Raw genomic sequence first — 21366 nt, forward strand, 5'->3', positions numbered from 1 at the left:
GATGATGATGATGACAGTGATTGTGTGTGTGAGAGAGAGTGAGACACTGACCTGAGGTCAAGACTTATGAACGTGTGAACAGGAAACAGAAAACTGAAAAAAGAAAGACAGAAAAACCCAAATTCACTTTTTACACACACACAAATTCACTTTGACTAAATAAAAATTACACACACACACAAATTCACCTTGACTAAATAAAAATTACACACACACACACACACACACAAATTCACTTTGACTAAATAAAAATTACACACACACACACACACACACAAATTCACTTTGACTAAATAAAAATTACACACACACACACACATTGTAAATCGCTATGGATAAAAGCATCTGCTAAATGACATGTAATAATAATGTAACATACACAAACACAGAAAGACATACACATACACACTAACACACACACACACATACACAGAGAGACACACGAACACACACACGCACACACACACACACATACACAGAGAGACACACAAACACACACACACGCACACACACACACAGAGTGTTTCCCTTTCTAACGTCAACCTCGTTTTCACTTTCGGGTCCGCGAGACCGTAATCGCTGATTACGTCACTGACCAGCAGCCAATCACAGTCTAAAAACACGTTCTGGAATATTTTTCGGACACGTGACCAATCACCGCAGCCTTCAAAGCGTCCGCGTGCGAGGGTTCGGGTTTTTCCGTTTTCTCCGTCATTCAAATAAAACTGTGACTGGTCGACTGAAAATGACGTCACTTATTCAAAATCCTCATTGGTCAGTGAAGCAAACTCCGCCCCTTAGCGGAAGTGTGGTAGATCGTTTTTAGTGAAAAGGAGCAAACCAGGTGTGTGTGTGTGTGTGTGTGTGTGTGTGGTTCCAGCTGAGTTCTGGTCTGTTTGTGATGGACGTGGACATCGTGGAGTTTGTGGTTCCTGTAGAAAACAACAAGACTGTGCTGGTGTGGAACATCGAACCTCTCACTGAAGCTGAAATCAATGTGAGTCTGCTCTGGTCTGGTCTGGTCTGGTCTGGTCCAGATTGTCATTTGTTTCTCTGTTGGTGTTGAAAATGAATCATTAACTTTTTAAGGTGTGTGTGTGTGTGTGTGTGTGTGTGTGTTGTGTGTGTGCGCGTTTGTGTGTGTGTGCGCGCGCGCGTGCGTGCGTATAGGATAGATTGTTTGCTGTCTTCTCATCCTTCGGTCCTCTCTACCTGTTGAAGTTGACTCCTAATGCTTGGCCCCGCCCCCACGGTTTCTCCGCCCTTATTAAGTTCTACTCTGGTGTCCAGGCAGCGGAGGCTCAGCGTGAGACTGACGGAATCTTGCTCTTCAACTCTCAGCTCAAGGTCTGATTCACTAAAGTTTATTATTATAAATTTGATTCATTATTCTTTGATTTTTTTGTCGTGGATTATTGATAACTGATAATCTGAGGTTCACCTGCTCAGGTGAGGCTGAGCTCCAAACAGACGCCTCACTTCCTGTGTAACAGCAGCAAACCTCTGAGCCACTCCCACTGCCTGGAACTGGCAAATCACTTCCTGGGATTCAACGGCTGGACCTCTGACATCATCACAGTAAGAGCCACGCCCCTTCATTTGCATACAGGTGAGTTGGTTCGTGTGACTTGTGTGTCGTCTTCAGCTGAAGGAGCTCACAGATGAAGACGATGTCCGAGGTGAAGAGGGCGGAGTCAACGAGAGGAGGCTGCGGTTTGGCTGCGTGTTGCAGCTCTCCTTCCCCCACCATGGAAAGACCACCAGAGGAGGCGCTGTGGTGGAGGACACCTGCACAGGTGGGCTTGTCTTCTCATTAACTCCACCCACATAATCAACCTGTGACTCCTCCCACACACCCGTCAATGTCACCCTTGTCACCCAACACACGCGCGTGCGCACACACACACATTTTTTACATGTGAGTTTATACAAACACTTCAATGATTCAATGTGTGTGTGTGTGTGTTTGCAGATACAGTGTTACAGAGTCGCAGTAAACTGCTGAAGCGTGTCAGAGACAGAGCTCTGGTTCAGGCCTTCTCCAACGTCCTGCTGATTTTATTAGGTCAGACCACACCCACTCACACACACGACACTGTGACATCACAGTGACATCACAGTGCAGTTGTGTCTCTGCAGGAAACGGTAAAGTGATGGTGGAGGTTAAACAGACATCGGAGCAGTTTGTCCCTGAGCAGACAGAGGGCGTCGTTCAGGTGTGTACACACACACACAGCACTGATCCATGTCGACATTATTGATCAGTGATCGCTGATCAATCGTCACCTCTGTTTCAGGTGAATCACTTTGATCCAGACGAAGGTGATGATGAGTGGGATCTGACGGTGTCATAGGTTTGTTCCTGGTGCATGATGGGAATCATGGTCCTCAGTCAGCAGGACATGTTGATTATTAACAGAAGCCACCAGGTGTCCTCGCTGCTCTGTTTTAGTACTTCCTGTTTACAGTTTGGATTGTGTTCAGTTGTTTGGAAATAAATGTTTCTTTCAGTTAATCACTTCTTGATGAGCCTGAGCCTCGACGTCTCAAATCAAACTGAAAATCTCTGAAGTGAAAAAACAATCTGTCACTATGTCAACGACCTGCATTCTGTAATGTAAATGACACACGATCATTAAGGTTATCTGTTAACATGTCACAGCTGAGGCTGTTTGGTCTTTTTGTCAAACCTTTACTCTTTCAACAAGACGTTAAAAACCTCTTCAGACTGTCGCAGTAAGACTTCAAAAACATCGTCAGACTGTCGCAGTAAGACTTCAAAAACATCGTCAGACTGTCGCAGTAAGACTTCAAAAACATCGTCAGACTTCAAAACATCGTCCTGAGTAAGACTTCAAAAACATCGTTCTAAGACTTCAAAACAGACTGTCACAGTAAGACTTCAAAAACATCGAACTGTGCAGTAAGACTTCAAAACAAGACTGTCACAGTAAGACTTCAAAACATCTTAAGACTTCAAAAACATCTTCAGACTGTCGCAGTAAGACTTCAAAAACATCGTCAGACTGTGAAGACTTCAAGAAAGTAAGACTTGAAAACATCGTCGAACTGTAAGACTTCAAAAATCGACAGTAAGACTTGAAAACATCGTCAGACTGCAGTAAGACTTCAAAAACATCGTCGAACTGTCGTAAGACTTCAAAAACATCGTCACGTAAGACTTCAAAAACATCTTCAGACTGTCAGTAAGACTTCAAAACATGTCGCAGACTGTCGCAGTAAGACTTCAAAAACATCGTCAGACTGTCACAGTAAGACTTCAAAAACATCGTCAGACTGTGCAGTAAGACTTCAAAACATCTTCAGACTGTCGTAAGACTTCAAAAACATCGTCAGACTGTCTTCAAAACAGGCAGCTTGAAAACATCATCAGACTGTAAGACTTCAAAACATCGTCAGACTGTGCAGTAAGACTTCAAAAACATCGTCAGACTGTCGCAGTAAGACTTGAAAACATCGTCAGACTGTCAGTAAGACTTCAAAACATCGTCGAACTGTCGCAGTAAGACTTCAAAACATCGTCGAGACTGTGCAGTAAGACTTCAAAACATCGTCGAGACTGTCGGTAAGACTTCAAAAACATCGTCAGACTGTCAGTAAGACTTCAAAAACATCGTCCTGAGACATCGTCGACTGTCAGTAAGACTTCAAAAAGACTCTTCAAAACAGTAGTAAGACTTGAAACATCAGACAAGTAAGACTTCAAAACATCGTCGAGACTGTGCAGTAAGACTTCAAAACATCGTCAGACTGTCGCAGTAAGACTTCAGAAGTAAGACTTCAAAACAAGACCAGTAAGACTTGAAAACATCGTCAGACTGTCGCAGTAAGACTTGAAAACATCCAGACTGTCGCAGTACATAGAAAAGACTTCAAAATCGCAGACCAGTAAGACTTCAAAAACATCGTCAGTAAGCAGTAAGACTTCAAAAACATCGTCAGACTGTCACAGTAAGACTTCAAAAACATCGTCAGACTGTAGTAAGACTTCAAAACATCTTCAGACTGTATAAGACTTCAAAACATCGCAGACTGTCACAGTAAGACTTGAAACTTCACTTCAAGACTTGAAAACATCGTCAGACTGTCGCAGTAAGACTTCAAAAGTGTAAGACTTCAAAACACTCAAACTTCAAAAACATCGCAGACTGTGAACTTCAAAAACATCGTCAGACTGTGCAGTAAGACTTGAAAACATCGTCAGACCTTCAAAACACAGACTGTCGCAGTAAGACTTGAAACATCGCCCGTAAGACTTGAAAACATCGTCGCTGTCGTAAGACTTCAAAAGACTGTCGGTAAGACTTCAAAAACATCGTCAGACTGTCGCAGTAAGACTTCAAAAACATCGACTGTCAGTAAGAAAAACATCGTCAGACTGTCAGTAAGACTTCAAAAACATCGTCAGACTGTCAAGACTTCAAAAACATCGTCCAGACTGTCGCAGTAAGACTTCAAAAAACTGTCACAGTAAGACTTCAAAAACATCGTCAGACAAGACTTGAAAACATCGAACTGCAGTAAGACTTCAAACTGCTTCAAAACATCGCAGACTGTGCAGTAAGACTTGAAAACATCGTGTAAGTAAGACTTCAAAAACATCGTCAGACTGTCGCAGTAAGACTTATCGACTGTAGTAAGACTTGAAAACATCGTCAGACTGGTAAGACTTCAAAAACATCGTCAGACTGTAGTAAGACTTGAAAACATCGTCCTGTCGCAGTAAGACTTCAAAACATCGTCTGTAGTAAGACTTCAAAACATCGTCAGACTGTCACAGTAAGACTTCAAAACATCGTAGACTGAGTAAGACTTCAAAACATCGACTGTACTGACCAAAACATCGTCAGACCATAAGACTTGACTGTCGGTAAGACTTAAAAACATCGCCAGACTGTTAAGACTTGAAAACATCAGTAAAGACTTGAAAACATCGCAGACTAAGTAAGACTTAAAAACATCGCAGACTGTTTAAGACTTGAAAACATCGTCAGACTGTAGCGTAAGACTTGAAAACATATTGATAAGGCACAAGCCAGACCAAAAGACTAGTCGCAGTAAGACTTCAAAAACATCGTCAGACTGTCGCAGTAAGACTTGAAAACATCGTCAGACTGTCGCAGTAAGACTTGAAAACATCGTCAGACTGTTGCGGTAAGACGTCAAAAGACTTTTTTTTTTTTTACCAGTGCCATTATTACTATTATTTCGAAATATTATATAAGCCCACAGCAACATAAAGTCATAGCAAAGACTATTAGATAATGCAGAAGCCTTTTTTCTGGGTACTTGTCCATCCCCTTTGTAATAGTAAGCCTTTGGTTTTATGTGTCACAGTTTATGTTTGTTAAAGTTTACATCAGTGTTAAAGTGCAGTTAAAGTGTATTACTGTTCATATTTCATACCTGAGCTTCCCCATATCATTCATAGGCCATATATACATATATATTCATTTCACTGCACCTTACTGGTTTTTGCACTCTGGTTAGACTGAATTGCGTTGCAATGACAATAAAGTTAAATGAATCTCATCACATTTTCATTATTAGTCTATATTAGTCTCATGTATAGCACACCATCTGTTTTTTTATTCAAATGTAACATGCAGTCGTCACATACGCTTCTCTTCTCTCTTCAGATGCATTTTTCAAATATTTCAGCACCACCCCCAGTGACACAGCCTCAGGTGCTCCTGTCCCGTCTACCTCTGCACAGCCCAGTGACACAGCATCAGGACTAAAGGCTGCACCTATAGACCCTGCTGACTTGCCATCTCTTCTTACAGACAAAGTAAGAAGAGAGTTAGTTCACAGAGGACCATTTCAAACAAAAAACAGTTACACATTTCCCCAAAACAACGATGGGAGAAGGTGTCAACGTGACTTTTTTAAAAGAGTCTTAGTTAATGGGGAAGAAATCAAAAGGAGCTGGCTGATGTACTCCAAAAAGAATGATAGCTTGCACTGTTTTTATTTGGTGTGATATTTTTTACTCAAAGAAATAAAATCTTGAATACACACATGCAGTTTCTGTGCGATTGTATGAAAGTTGATTGTGAAATTGACTGCTGCGATGCAAGGGGGCGCCAGCTAAAATCTTGCCTAGGGCACCAAATTACTCAGGGCCGGCACTGATTATTAGTTATACTTTATTAAACACAGGAAACATCATAACAAACATTGTAACAAATACTGATTACAAACCACGTCCACACAACGTGAACACGAGACTTTACACATCAACAGGTGCTGCTGGAACTCTAACTTATATCACATCATAGAAAGCCTCAATAAAAAAACACTTGTTGTTGTAAAGTCCGACAACACTAAAACACAACGTGTGTCACAGAAAAGTCCTTTAAGAAGCAGTTACGGATGAAAACACTTCAATATAAACATTTGTAGGTGGAGCTATTAAAGAGCATCACTGGATAATAGATCAATGAATGTCCCGTCAGTAAACCACACCCACAAACACGAGCGATGACGTGATGTCACTGCATCAACATTGTTTACATGAATTCACATATGTATAAAACATTAACACTCTCTCACACGCACGCACGCACGCACACACACACAGGCAGTGAGTCGCTCTTTGGTCCAGTTTATGATTTTTTATAGTTTCCATAGTAACCACACCATACCACATCATAGTAACTGTGTCAGCGAGTCTCAGTCCAGGAAGTGAGCCAGTGTTTCGGTGGTGAGGGGGCGTGGCCCTGAATCAGGAAACCATCAGCATCCTTGTGCTGCTGCTGTTTACCCATAATCCTCCCCTGGTGGAGCGCCACCGTGTGACGCACAAAGAAACCACACTGCAGAGAGGACAAAGATGATGTGACAAACGGCTAAACATGTAAACAAGATTACCATGTAAATTACCATAAACATTAGTCAGTCAATCTGTACAGAAACAGTTAGTCTGTGTCCTGAAGAAGAGGAGATGGTGGTGGACTTCAGAAGGAAGAAGACAGCTCCACAACCTTTGAGGGTACTGGGGGAGGTCATTGAGATGGTGGAGGAATACAAATTCCTAGGTGTGAGGCTGAACAACAGACTGGACTAGGCTAACACCAGTGCTGTGTACAGGAAGGGGATGAGCAGGCTCTTGTTTCTGAGGAGGCTGCAATCCTTTGATGTATGCAGCGAGATGTTGGAGTTATTTTACCAGCACACTGTTCTTTGTTGTGGTGGGCTGGGGGTGCAGCATGGAGCCAGTGAAACTAACAAACTCAACAAACTGATAAAGAAGGCCGACTCCATCATCGGAGAGGAGGACGCTGAATAAACTTTTTTCCATCATAGATAACCCCGATCATCCTCTCCACCAAATCCTCCAGACCCAGGAGAGTACATTCTCCAAGAGATTCAGACAGTCACAAGGACAGATTCAGGAAGTCATTCCTGCCATCAGCCATCAGGACTTACAATAACTCTCTGTAAGAAAAAAAGCTAATTGTCTCTCCATGAGATACGGTATGCCATTGCACTCCTTTATGCCATTCCTTTATTATTGCACTATTTTTTTTCCCACTGTTGCACATTTTACATTTTATGTTTATTATTTTTCTTTTTGTATTGTATTGCTGCTATGTGCAAACAATTTCCCCTTGGGGATGAATAAAGTATTTCTATTCTATTCTATACTATTCTAAGAACCTTTTCTGTTTACCTTCCACAGCAGCAGACAGATCACAGCCAGCAGTGACACTCCAACCATAACAGACACCACCACCAGCCACCAGGGGGCACTGAAGTCCACCTGCCGTCCCAGATCTGGATAAATGTGGACCTCAATCTGCAGAAGAAGATATGACTCGGCATACAACACAACAAATGACAGTGACCTGTAGGGGGCACTTACGTCCACACTGTGAGGCTCCATTTTGATGTTGGTTGTGTTTGTGTGCAGCTTCAGAGTCGCTCGACCTCGGACCACAACACTTTCTGCGTCAATAAAGTCCTGAAACACAATGATGAAGGACGACAGCTTGTTTACAGTTCCTTTACAGTTTGTTTACTGTAATGTAATGTAATGTTTAGTTTGTTTACAGCTTGTTTACAGTTTGTTTACAGCTAGGTTATATTTTGTTTACAGCTTGTTTACAATTTGTTTAGTTTGTTAACAGCTTATTTACAGCTTGTTTAGTTTGTTTACAGCTAGTTTACAGGTTATTTACAGCTTGTTTAAAGCTAGTTTACAGCTTGTTTACCTCCATCATGGTGGTGCTCCACAGCCGCGCTCGGACTGTCAGAGTCGCTGAGTTCTTCATGTCCGTCAGTGGACACACAAATGTCACACACTTGGCTCCCTGTACACAGTCCTGTCCCCCACACACACACACACACACACACACACAACTTAAACTCTGTACAACAGTAGTCTGCCCCCAGGTGTCAGGTGGTGGTACTGACCAGAATGTAGGCCTTTTTTCTGTGTGCGTACAGGTGGAGGACAGGCTCTTCCTCCAGACTCCACCTCCCTCTGTCCTTCCCCTCCTCTAACAGCTGAGTGAAAATGAACAAACATTTGTCTTCATCTTGAAAATTGTTATTATGTTTTTATGTACTATTCCATCAACCTGCCCAGGGACTACAGGTGGAAAATAGCAATCTGCTACAACCTGGCACAATGCATATTCTCTTGTTGTACAAGATTAATGTTTTGTTGTGCATTGTCCCTGTCTTGAAAAATATATTACATTACATTACATTACATCACATCTTATTTTGAAAGGACTCCATGTGTGTTACCATGGCTACCGTATCAGGTGGATCACAGCGAGCGCCCTGCACCTGGACCTCTGTGAGGTACAGCAACCGCTTCCCATTGAACAACGCCCATGGCCAATGAAACTCCACCTCCAGGTTACCTAGACGACCAAGTGACGGGCCTTGGACGTGCACCTGTGAGAGCATAAGTCAGGTTTACACCTGATCTGTGGACGTGTCATTAACACGTGTGACATGCGACTTCACCTGGAAGATGAAGAGCAGCAGAGCGCCGAGGTTTTCATCCATCACATGACCACTGAAGGAGGTGGGGCCTGGTGAGCTGATTCTGTCATGACACAAGGATGTGTTTAAAGCTTGACTCAGGAAGTGACACATGTTTCTGTCTGTGAGAGACAGACACATGGACATATCAGTCAGTGTGTGTGTGTGTGTGTGTATGAGGATACTTACAGAGACAGAGACGTCAGGAGCCAGTGATTCACCAACACTGAGACGAGGACGGGAGACAGAGACTGTTCACTGAGACTGAGACATGGACACATCAGTCAGTTACTGTGTCTGTATGTGTGTGTGTCTGTGTGTCTGTGTGTCTCACGTGGACAGCTGTAGTTCAGTCTGGATCTCTGTTGTGTCCACACTCATGTCAAACTGAAATATGATCCACACCTGAACCTGGAAGGACAATTTAAGACATTACAGGACAGTATAAGACATTTTAGGACATTATTATTATTATTGTTACGTCAGTTTACGTCAGTTCACGTCAGTTCACGTCAGTTCACTTCAGTTCACTTCAGTTCACGTCAGTTTACATCAGGTTACTTCAGTTCACGTCAGTTCAAGTTTTACAGTTTTCACTTCGGTTTACGCCGGTTAACGTCAGTTTGAGTCAGTTTACGTCAGATTACTTCAGTTCACGCCAGTTTACTTCAGTTTCAAGTTCACTTCAGTTCACTTCAGTTCACGCCAGTTCACGCCAGTTCACTTCACGTCACGCCAGTTCACGCCAGTTCACGCCAGTTTACATCAGTTTACTTCAGGTTACCAGTTCACGCCAGTTCAAGTTTTACAGTTACTTCAGTTTACGCCAGTTTGCGCCAGTTTGCGCTCAGTTCGCCAGTTTACGCCAGTTAACGCCGGTTAAGGTTACGCCAGTTACTTCAGTTCACGCCAGTTCACGCCAGTTCACTTCAGTTCACGCCAGTTCACGCCAGTTTTACTTCAGGTTACTTCAGTTCACGTCAGTTCAAGTCAGTTTACATCAAGTTACTTCAGTTTACGTCAGTTTGCGTCAGTTTGCGTCAGTTCGCCAGTTCACGGCGCCAGTTAACGCCGTTTAAGTTTACGCCAGGTTACTTCAGTTCACGTCAGCCAGTTCAGTTCACTTCAGTTCACGTCAGTTCACGTCAGTTCACGTCAGTTTACTTCAGTTTACGTCAGTTCACGTCAGTTCACTTGGATTAGGCATAGGCAGTATAGGCAAATTTTAGGGGCGCCGTCATCCGCAGGGGGCGCCGAAAACGGGAAAAAAAAAGAAAGAAGTGTATATATGTATATATATATACAGTTATTTTGAAATATTATATAAGCCCACAGCAACATAAAGTCATAGCAAAGACTATTAAATAATGCAGAAGCCTTTTTTCTGGGTGTAACGAGCCGTTGCTCTGTACCTGCGTGAGGGGGGCGGGGTCAAGAGGCCAGCTGCCTAAATCTGAACGGACCGTGACCCAGAGACGAAGAAAAAGATTAATGACACTGTATCAGAATTATGTCCAAAAGACTGAAGCCATCCGTATATATACTTCTCTTCTCTCTTCAGATGCATTTTTCAAATATTTCAGCACCACCCCCAGTGACACAGCCTCAGGTGCTCCTGTCCCGTCTACCTCTGCACAGCCCAGTGACACAGCATCAGGACTAAAGGCTGCACCTATAGACCCTGCTGACTTGCCATCTCTTCTTACAGACAAAGTAAGAAGAGAGTTAGTTCACAGAGGACCATTTCAAACAAAAAACAGTTACACATTTCCCCAAAACAACGATGGGAGAAGGTGTCAACGTGACTTTTTTAAAAGAGTCTTAGTTAATGGGGAAGAAATCAAAAGGAGCTGGCTGATGTACTCCAAAAAGAATGATAGCTTGCACTGTTTTTATTTGGTGTGATATTTTTTACTCAAAGAAATAAAATCTTGAATACACACATGCAGTTTCTGTGCGATTGTATGAAAGTTGATTGTGAAATTGACTGCTGCGATGCAAGGGGGCGCCAGCTAAAATCTTGCCTAGGGCACCAAATTACTCAGGGCCGGCACTGTCAGTTTACGTCAGTTCACGTCAATTCACTTCAGTTTATTTCAGTTTACGTCAGTTTACTTCAGTTTACTTCAGTTCACGTCAGTTCACGTCAGTTTACATCAGGTTACTTCATGTTACTTCAGGTTACTTCAGTTTACGTCAGTTTATTTCAGTTCACTTCAGTTTACGTCAGTTTACGTCAGTTCAAGTCAGTTTACATCAGGTTACTTCATGTTACTTCAGGTTACTTCAGCCAGTTTACTTCAGTTCACTTCAGTTTACTTCAGTTTACGTCAGTTTACATCAGTTCACGTCAGTTCACTTCAGTTTACGTCAATTTATTTCAGTTTATTTCAGTTTACGTCAGTTTACTTCAGTTCACGTCAGTTCACTTCAGTTTACGCCAATTTATTTTTCAGTTTACGCCAGTTTACTTCAGTTCACGTCAGTTCAAGTCAGTTTACATCAGGTTACTTCATGTTACTTCAGTTTACGTCAGTTTATTTCAGTTTACGTCAGTTTACTTCAGTTTACGTCAGTTTACTTCAGTTTACTTCAGTTCACGTCAGTTTACTTCAGTTCACGTCAGTTCACGTCAGTTTACATCAGGTTACTTCAGTTTACGTCAGTTTATTTCAGTTCACTTCAGTTTACGTCAGTTCACGCCAGTTTACGCCAGTTACGCAGTTCACGCCAGTTCACGCCAGTTCACGCCAGTTTACATCAGGTTACTTCATGTTACTTCAGGTTACTTCAGGTTACTTCAGTTTACGTCAGTTTATTTCAGTTTACGTCAGTTTACTTCAGTTTACTTCAGTTCACGTCAGTTCACGTCAGTTCAAGTCAGTTTACATCAGGTTACTTCATGTTACTTCAGTTTACGTCAGTTTATTTCAGTTTACGTCAGTTTACTTCAGTTTACTTCAGTTCACGTCAGTTCACGTCAGTTTACTTCAGTTCACGTCAGTTCACGTCAGTTCAAGTCAGTTTACATCAGGTTACTTCATGACACTTCAGTTTACGTCAGTTCACTTCAGTTTACGTCAGTTTACGTCAGTTTACGTCAGTTTACGTCAGTTTACGTCAACACACCAACAGTTGATGGTTTGTGGTGTAAAAACAACAGACGTGGAAATAGAATATGAAGAATGCATGAACAGGTAAAAAGAGGAGAACCTTCTGCTGGCTTCTGAACGGGTTCCCCAGCTCACACACAAGAACCCGGTGTTTGACTGAACACTTGACTGATGATGTCATCATTTCACCCTGAAACACAAACGCGAGTCAAACAAACCCTCAGACCACGCCTCCATAATTCACCCTCAGACCACGCCTCCATGACTCACCTTAGTCCGAACTCCAGAGTATAAGAGTGATGGAGGGAAGCTGATATTCAGAGTGGCAGCGTGAGCGTCCTCTGCTGGTCGACCTGGAGACTGAAGGTTACTGATGTTCACCTCCAGTAACAACCTGGTTACTGTGAAGTTGTTCTGTAACAACTGAGAGACATTCACCCTGAACACACACACATACACACACACGTCTTTTAGATCCAGTCTCAGGTCTTTTAGATCCCGTCAAGACTGGTTCACTTACCTGCTGAAGGGTTTTTGATCTTCGTCTGTGAACTGGGCTGTCATCTGCAGGTTACTATGGCAATGGTTGTCAGAACCACAGGTCTTCTGGATCTGGATCTGGGACATGAAGACATTTAGTTAACAGTCATTCACAGTGTTGACTGGTTCATGGTGGTTCTGTCTGGTTCTTCCTGGTTGAGACCTGGGTCCTGATGGTTCTGACCTGGGTTCTGATGGGATGTGGTGTGTGGCTCAGCACTGGGAAGTGTTTGAGGTCGTGTAGAGGACTTCTTCTCTTGGGAAGGTTTTCATGTAATGAAGCGTCCAGAGAAAAGACCAGAGGCTTCACTTTGTCTCTGACTGGACTCTGAAGACACAAAATATTACTGTGTCATCCTCACTGTGGCATAACACATGGAAACACATGAATGTCAGTTGGTGGAGAAACAGGACGTGCGCGCAGTGATCACGTCTTCGTTGTTATCTGGATCAGGGTCACAGGGGTCAGGGGTCAGCTCTCAGCTGCAGCTGCGGCTGAGAGCAGCCTCCGGATGTGTTGTAATGACTGTAACAGCCTACAGGGGGCAGTGAAAGACAACATAACTCACCAGAAGTCCCACTCTGATGGTTTGACATAGTTTTTTTGACATGGACAGGAAGGCGGAGTAGGTGCTGTGCCCGTTGTCATGGAAATGGAGGCGGGGCTTGAGGCTGGTGATGTCAGCAGCTACAGTGAAAGAGACAGCTAGAGACAGAAGGAGCACATCATCATTCACCATGTCATTCAGGTACATGAATTCATCAATTATACACATGTATGAGCAGTGAAAACAATTGATTATCAATTATTAGTTTAGGGTCAGGATTAGGATTAGGCCACTAGTAATTATGGTTAAGATTAGAGTTAGTCTCCAGGAAATATGTGTGCGTGTGTGTGTGTATTGTGATTTATTAGGGCAGAGGATATGAGGACACAGGAGGACAGACAGTATGATGTCATCAATTGTTGTTGTGATTGTTGTTATTTACTCACTGACGTTGTCTCTGTCACTTTTCTCTCCGGTGCTGAAGATGTAAGCGAAACACACTTCCACCTGAATACTACACACACACCCACACACAGACACAGCATTAGCTGTTAGCATTAGCTGTTAGCATTAGCTTGTTCAATGTCAGTTTCTCACCAAAAGTCACAGACGTTTGAGTCGACGATGTTTGGAAAAACACGGAGTGTTTTACTGAGATGGACGACTGGACGGGTTCTGAGGGACAATCAATCAATCAATTCATCAATAAATCCATCCATCAATCAAAACATCCGTCAATCAATCAGTCAATCAATCCATCAATCCATCCGTCAATCAATCAAAACATCCATCAATCAATCCATCTATTGATATGTTTGTTTCCTTTATTTTAAGTTGATTGACAGTTGATTGATAGGTGATTGACAGGTGGACGTACCTGAGCAGAGCGACCGTGTCGTCCAGAGAGCCGATCAGCAGATCTGGATACTTGTTCCCGTCCACGTCCAAACCTGAGGACAGAGAGAAGCCGAATGTCCTGAAGCGAGGAGACACGCTGCTGCCACGGATCACCTGCAGAGAGCAGCACACACCACACTGTCTGTCTGTCTGTGAGTGAGACAGACAGACAGACAGACGGACGGACCTGGCTCGGTTCTGTTGACACTCCGTCTTTACTCCCAACCCAGATCATCACACTTCCTGTTTCATGGAACGGAGCTCCGACTGCAAAGTCTGAAACACAACAAGTTCAATTCAATTCAACTCAATTCAATGTTATTTGTATAGCGCCAAATCATAACATACATGATCTCAAGGCACTGTACATAGACAACATCAAGGAGAGCAGAGAAACACAACAGTTCACACAATGAGCAAACACTAGGCATCAGTGGAGAGAAAAAACTCCCTCTTAACAGAAGAAGAATCAACCGGTGATCCGCCTCGACCCGGTTGGGGAGAAAGGAAAATGGGGGACAGCGGAGGGGTGGGGGACAGTAAGGGGGGAGAGAAAGGACAAGATGGAGATGAGGTAGAGACAGAAGAGAGAGAGAGACCAGGAGCAGATACACAACAACTGTATCAAGTTACAAGTTTATACAGTTACTGATATCAACTTTTAATTATAAAATAATAATAATGGTGACGATGAGCGTAGCCTCGAAAACTGGATCTTGATCCTGCAACCTGCATGATGAGAATACAGAGAGAGAGAGAGGGAAGGAAGGAAAGACACAAACTAGGGAGAGAAAGAGACAAGGTTAATGACATATAAAAAGTCATAATCATATCCTGAGTGTGAGAGAGTGAATGTGCGTGTACCACAGGAAAATCCCCCAGCAGTTTAGTTCTATAGCAGCATAACTAAGAGATGGTTCAGGTTTCCCTGAACCAGCTCTAACTATAAGTTTTATCAAAAAGGAAAGTTTTAAGTCTAACTTTAAAGGCTCCGCCTCCCGAACTGTCATTGGAAGCTGGTTCCACAGGAGCCTGGTAACTGGGTGATAGACTAGGTCCTTTCAGGTATAGGGTAAGGGGCGTGACCATTAAGTGATTTGTACGTGAGGAGGAGGATTTTAAATTGAATTCTAAACTGTGGGTGGAGCCAGTGTAGAGAAGCTAACACTGGAGTCTGTAATTAGCTAAAATATCTGGGTCAAGGGTCGCTTTTTTTAGAAGGGGTTTAATATCTGCTACTTTAAACGTTTGGGGCACATATCCAGTTAATAAGGATAGATTAATTTGAGTTAATATAGAGTTGTTAATTAAAGGAAACACATCTTTAAACAGTTTGGTGGGGATAGGATCTAACTGACAGGTTGATGGCTTAGATGATGAAACTAATGATGTTAACTCAGGGAGATCTATAGGGGAGAAACTGTCTAACTGTGCACCTGGTGCTTCTAAAGCTCTTGTACTAGAAGATGAGTCAGTCCCAATATGAGGGAGGAGATGATCCATTTTTTCTCTAATTGATGTTATTTTATTCACAAAGACGTTGATAAAGTCATCACTGCTCAGTGTTAAAGGAATAGATGGTTCAGTGGAGCTGTGGCTCTGTGTCAGCCTGGCTACAGTGCTGAAACGAAATCTATGATTATTCTTATTTTCTTCAATTAGAGAAGAATAATAGGCAACTCTAGCTTTGTGTAGGGCTTTTTTGTAAGCTACAAAACCATCTTTCCAGGCTATATGAAGTTCCTCTAGGTTACTGGAACGCCATTTTCTTTCTAATCTACGTAACCTCTGTTTAAGAGCACGAGTATTGGAGTTAAACCATGGTGCTCATCTCCTCTGATTCACCACTTTAAATAATAAGTGATTATTGATCACTGATCATTGATCACTGATCATTGATTATTGATCATTGATTGATCACTGATGATTGATCATGATCATTGATAATTGATCACTGATTATTGATATATTGATTATTGATATTGATACTCCCTTTTCTTTCCAAAACTCTGGAGTGTGCTATCTTTATTCAACTCTCTTTCTACCTTCACCGGAACAACCTTCTCGATCCTCATCAGTCTGGTTTTAAACCTGGTCACTTGACCAAAACTGCACTTCTTGCTATCACTGAGTCAGGGCTGCCTCTCTCTCCTCTGTGCTCATCCTATTGGACCTTTCTGCAGCGTTCGACACAACCGCCAGATCCTTACTTCCTCCCTTCAAGAACTAGGTGTCTCAGGCTCTGCACTTACCTTACTCTCATCCTGAGGATCTGTGTCGGAACCCTGTCCTCTAACTACTGGGGTCTCTCAGGGTCCTGTCTTGGGCCCTCTCCTCTTCTCTCTGTACACCAACTCTCTTGGTTCTGTTATTCACTCTCATGGTTTTTCCTATCACAGCTACGCCGATGACACCCAACTCATTCGCTCTTTTCCCAGCTCCGAAACACATGTAGCAGAACGGATCTCCGCTTGTCTGACCGACATCTCTCAGTGGATGTCTGACCATCACCTGAAGCTCAGTCTTGACAAGACTGGGTTTTTTTTTCTTCCAGGAAAGGGCTCTCCCACCACAGACCTGACCATCACCCTCGACAACTCTGTGGTAACTCCTTCTCATACTGTAGGGAACCTGGGTGTGACACGTGATGACCATCTCTCCCTCACTGCCAACATTGCTGCAACAGCTCGATCTTGCAGATACATCAGAAGGATACAGCCTCTTCTAACCCATAAGGCAGCACAGGTTCTGGTCCAGACTCTTGTCATCTCACGCTTGGACTACTGCAACTCCCTCCTGGCTGGTCTTCCTGCGTGTGCCATACAACCTCTGCAACTCGTCCAGAATGCAGCAGCTCGACTGGTCTTCAACTTACCAAAGTTCTCCCACACTACACCGCTCCTCCGCTCCATTCACTGGCTTCCTGTAGCTTCTTGCATCTGCTTCAAGACTCTAGTGCTTGCGTTCCATGCTACAAACGGATCCGGTCCAGCCTACATCAGGACATGAACAAAACCTACACCCCAGCACGCCCACTCCGCTCTGCATCAGCAAACGGCTTGCTGCCCCCTTCACTGAGAGGATTGCAGAGGCATTCACAGAACTCTAGACTGTTCACTGTCCTCGCTCCCAAATGGTGGAACAAACTCCCCATTGACATCTGGACAACAGAAAGCCTCCACAACCGACTAAAAACACATTTCTTTCGACTCTACCTCGACTAAGATGACGACAAAAAAAAAAAAAATCACTTGCTTTTACATTGCACTTATGACTAGCACTATATAGTTTGGCTTACTTACTTCTAGCTCTTGTTTGTACCCAAATGTTTAAATGCACTTATTGTAATGTAATGCAATGACATAGATAATTGATTATTGATTATTGATCATTGATCATTGACCATTGATATTGATCATTCTCACCCTGGAAGCCGTCTTGATTCAGATCTCCAGCAGCAGTGACACTCATACCGAAGGCCGACCCAGCTGGTCCTCTCAGAATCACACTGGGTTCTGGACTGATCCTCCCACCTGAGTTCATGTAGACATAAACGGCTCCACCCACCTCCTGTTGGCGATGGAAGTAAAAAGGAGCGCCAACCAACAGGTCGTCCCACCTGCAGGAGACGGAGAGTGTGACTGTGTGTCTTGAAGCCGGCAGTGACGCGTGAAGCTTCTGTTACCCGTCGTTGTTGAAGTCGCTGGTTGCTACGGCGTTACCGAAGTACGAGCCCGTCTGCTCGCCACGCAGGGTGAGCTGACTGATCAGCTGATTGGACCGTTTAACCGCCAACAGCACGGAGCCACGCGCATCATGTTTACTGTCCTTTGGAGCACCTGTCAATCAATAATGTGATCAATACTTTCATCAATAATCAATACACAACAACTGTACTCATTAATGGAGAGAGAAGCTGTCAATCACCTGTTACTATGGTTACTTCGTTCTCAGAGAGAAGATGGTGAGACTGAGTGACAGAGTATCCTGAAAAAAACACAGACACACGCAGGTAAATCATAAATATGCAGTTTTTTCCACTTCAGTCACAACTTGACTCAGTTTAGTTTCAGTCTTGTTGTTTTCATAGCTCCTCCTCCTCCTCTGTGTGGGCGGAGACAGTTGAATGACAGAATGGTTCCGTCCTTTAGTCAGTGAACCACACACACATTTACTAAATGTTGCAGATGAACCTTAATGTTAAACATTGTTGCTTTGAGTGACGACACTCTGACCAATCACACGTTAGTATCAGCTGAACTACAAAACATGCCGAGTCAATCCGCAGGAAGTGATGTCACACACCGATATAAATGCTTCTGTGGTTCATGTTGGTGAAGGAACTTTTCTGAGAGTCAAAGACATCGTCAGGGTTTAACCAGGAAACATGGACATTTCCTGCAACACACACACATGATCATCAGGGTTCACCTACAAATCACAAATATAACAGAGCAGAATAAATGGTACCTTGCCATTCGTAACTTCCAGGTGATCCGATGATGACCTCGTTCTGAGTGATTGAAGCTGAAATACCTGCGTTACACATGACCTCAGCTCTGATATCACCCAAGTGACTACACACACACACACACACACACACACACACACACTGTGATGACACTGCTTCATACTCACGGCTAAAGACAAAGATGGCGGCAGGGTCATGTGACTCACCTGCACGGTTGTTCTGGGTTCTGCCAGTTCATGTCAGTGTCATCGTACCACAGGTCGTTTCCACGGAGATAACATCGACCAATCATCTGTCGGATTCCTAAAGGTCCGTAAAGTTTAACGAACCGATGACCACACACCTGAAAACACACACACACACTGTAAAGACACACACACACACACACACACACATACACACACACACACACTGACCAGGACCCGCCCACCGGGAGGAGCCTGGCTGGCCACGGTCACTCCCAGCCACATGTCTTCTATCAGGTCCTCTGACAGGTTGACCTCTGGAGAACAGACAGAGTTCATCACTTTACACATGAAGGCCTCTGATTGACAGTTGCCATGGTGATGGTGATAGAGAGAGGTGTGGTCAGGTCTGAGTCCTGCTCTGTGATTGGCTGACACAAGTCATTTCAATAACAAAGTTATATTACATTTGTTCTCCAGTAGGGGGCGATGAGGACAGGTGTATGAATAATGAGGACAGGTGAGTGAATGATGAGGACAGGTGAATGAGTGATGAGGACAGGTGAATGAATGACGAGGACAGGTGAGTGAACGATGAGGACAAGTGAATGAGTGATGAGGACAGGTGAATGAATGATGAGGATGATGAGGACAGGTGAATGAATGATGAGGACAGGTGAATGAATGACGAGGACAGGTGAATGAACGATGAGGACAGGTGAATGAGTGATGAGGACAAGTGAATGAGTGATGAGGACAGGTGAATGAATGATGAGGATAGGTGAATGAATGATGAGGATATGAATGATGATGAGGACAGGTGAATGAATGATGAGGACAGGTGAATGAATGATGAGGACAGGTGAATGAATGATGAGGACAGGTGAATGAATGATTTTTGATGACATCACAGTCGTTAGTTACTGAGGGTGAACTGTTGTGTTTATCATGTTGAGGGCGCTAGTTCATGTCACTTCTCACCTGGATCAATGAGCTTTATCCTGCTGCATTCTGATTGGTCTGTGCTCACTGGGCAGCTGTACACGCCCCCTGTTTGATTTGCTGGAACACCAGGCTCTGCCTTCTCCCTGGGAGCTCCAACCAAGAGCCTGTAAGGATGAGACAGGTGAGTCGGGTGAGATGGGTGAGACAGGTGAGTGTGTTAAATCATGAACATCCTCGAGAACGTCATGAGACAGTTTAGAAGTCCTGAAATACTGAAACACCATCCTAGAAGTCCTTGAATGACACCATGAATTTACTGAAACACCCTGGAAAAAGTCGAATATCATAGAATTGTGAGAGATGTGTTTTCAAGGACACACACACACACACACACACAGGACAAGGTCAGGAAATAGACAATGACAGACAGGGGACTGGGGACTGTGTGTTACCATGGTGATGATATCACAAACTGGAGCAGACATCTGATGGGCGGAGCTCTGTGTGTGTGTGCGTGTGTGTTCATTAGCTGTCAATCCAGTTAGAGAACATTAACAGATGGTTGTCATGGTGACCAGGCAGAATGACCGCTGAGTGAAGGACAGAAAAGGATCTGGAATTTCCTCCAGGGTTAACAGAACCACAGACAGACAGAAAGACAGACAGACACTCACAGGAGACTGTCTGTCCTCAGGTCTTGGTGCAGCGCCACCGACAGGCCGAACAGGGTCCTGTGTCGTCCCGTCTTCAGCAGCGGGAACGATGTGTCGAGGTTAAACGCCACACACACACACACACACACACACACACTGACAACACACACACACCTGAAGCCATCGAAATGCACACACGCACCTAAGAGGGTTCAAAAGTCACTGAGTCACAAATCACATGACTACAGTGTGATGAGGGGACGAATGTGTGAAGTGATGAGGAAACAACATTCACACAAATTAAACACACACTGACTATATACACACATGAATGAATGAATTAATTAATTTGAAGAAGAGGAAGAGAACGACTGAAGGAGAGGAAGAGAACGAGTGAAGGGGAGGAAGAGAATGAGTGAAGGAGAGGAAGAGAACGATTGAAGGGGAGGAAGAGAATGAGTGAAGGAGAGGAGGAGTGAAGGAGGAAAAATAATCTGACCTGTTTCTTTGTTCTGTAGAAAATGACTCGACACTTTGATTCTGTTTGTGTCTCTCTACCTACACACACACACACACACACACACTTACCCTCGGACAGGTCTGTTTATTCTGTTCTGGTGGAGCGGAGGAGGTGTGGTCGGTCCAGATTCATCGAAGGAGGCGTGGTCAGTCCAGGTTCATCAGGAAGACAGACATGGTGGAGTGGAGGAGGCGTGGTCAGTCCAGATTCATCATTTTATCCAGGCTGTGACTAGCAGCTTCCAGACTCTGGCCCCCGTCACCACAGGACTTTGTATCCACAAAAACACATGTGCACACACGTGCACACACAGACACAATCTGCCTCGTGTGGTCAGTTTGTGACATTACATCAGAATTGTTTCATAATTGATGAAAACAATGTGTTGTTTCTTATTACTATAATGATGTTATAATTTAAGCTGTATCAGTAAATTAAAATGCTTTAAATGTTTTTATTGATAAAATCCACAA

The 21366-nt window shown here is 43.6% G+C and overlaps 2 protein-coding genes across 5 annotated transcripts; one reads left to right on the forward strand and one right to left on the reverse strand.

Annotated features, from left to right (window-relative positions):
* Positions 1-767: 767 nt before the first annotated feature.
* rdm1 (RAD52 motif containing 1) lies at positions 768-6091 on the forward strand. 4 transcript variants are annotated; one of them, XM_044051319.1, is made up of 8 exons: positions 768-997; positions 1222-1347; positions 1450-1578; positions 1646-1796; positions 1973-2065; positions 2140-2216; positions 2298-2354; positions 5661-6091. In XM_044051319.1, exons 1-7 carry the CDS (start codon positions 902-904, stop codon positions 2352-2354), a joined length of 729 nt encoding a protein of 242 aa, XP_043907254.1. In that variant the 5' UTR covers positions 768-901; the 3' UTR covers positions 5661-6091. The 4 variants fall into 4 exon arrangements, with proteins under 4 accessions (XP_043907254.1, XP_043907255.1, XP_043907253.1 ...); XM_044051320.1 differs by having other exon boundaries at positions 769-997; positions 1291-1347; XM_044051317.1 differs by having other exon boundaries at positions 771-997; positions 1171-1347.
* A 62-nt stretch (positions 6092-6153) lies between these two features.
* On the reverse strand, positions 6154-21044 carry LOC122785231 (integrin alpha-3-like; the record flags this gene model as incomplete). The annotated part of the gene is made up of 27 exons (XM_044050953.1): positions 6154-6839; positions 7697-7822; positions 7889-7987; positions 8238-8348; positions 8440-8532; positions 8779-8931; positions 9004-9085; positions 9211-9285; positions 9356-9432; positions 12235-12324; positions 12405-12573; positions 12655-12752; positions 12859-13002; positions 13244-13380; positions 13669-13736; positions 13820-13897; positions 14100-14233; positions 14307-14395; positions 17545-17738; positions 17805-17958; positions 18047-18106; positions 18425-18517; positions 18590-18696; positions 18797-18933; positions 19007-19092; positions 19757-19884; positions 20962-21044. Coding segments are annotated over 27 exons (3018 nt in total), but the record flags the coding sequence as incomplete, so codon positions are not given.
* Positions 21045-21366: the final 322 nt, after the last annotated feature.

Source organism: Solea senegalensis, linkage group LG19 (assembly GCF_019176455.1).
Source record: "Solea senegalensis isolate Sse05_10M linkage group LG19, IFAPA_SoseM_1, whole genome shotgun sequence".
Lineage (NCBI taxonomy): Eukaryota > Metazoa > Chordata > Actinopteri > Pleuronectiformes > Soleidae > Solea > Solea senegalensis.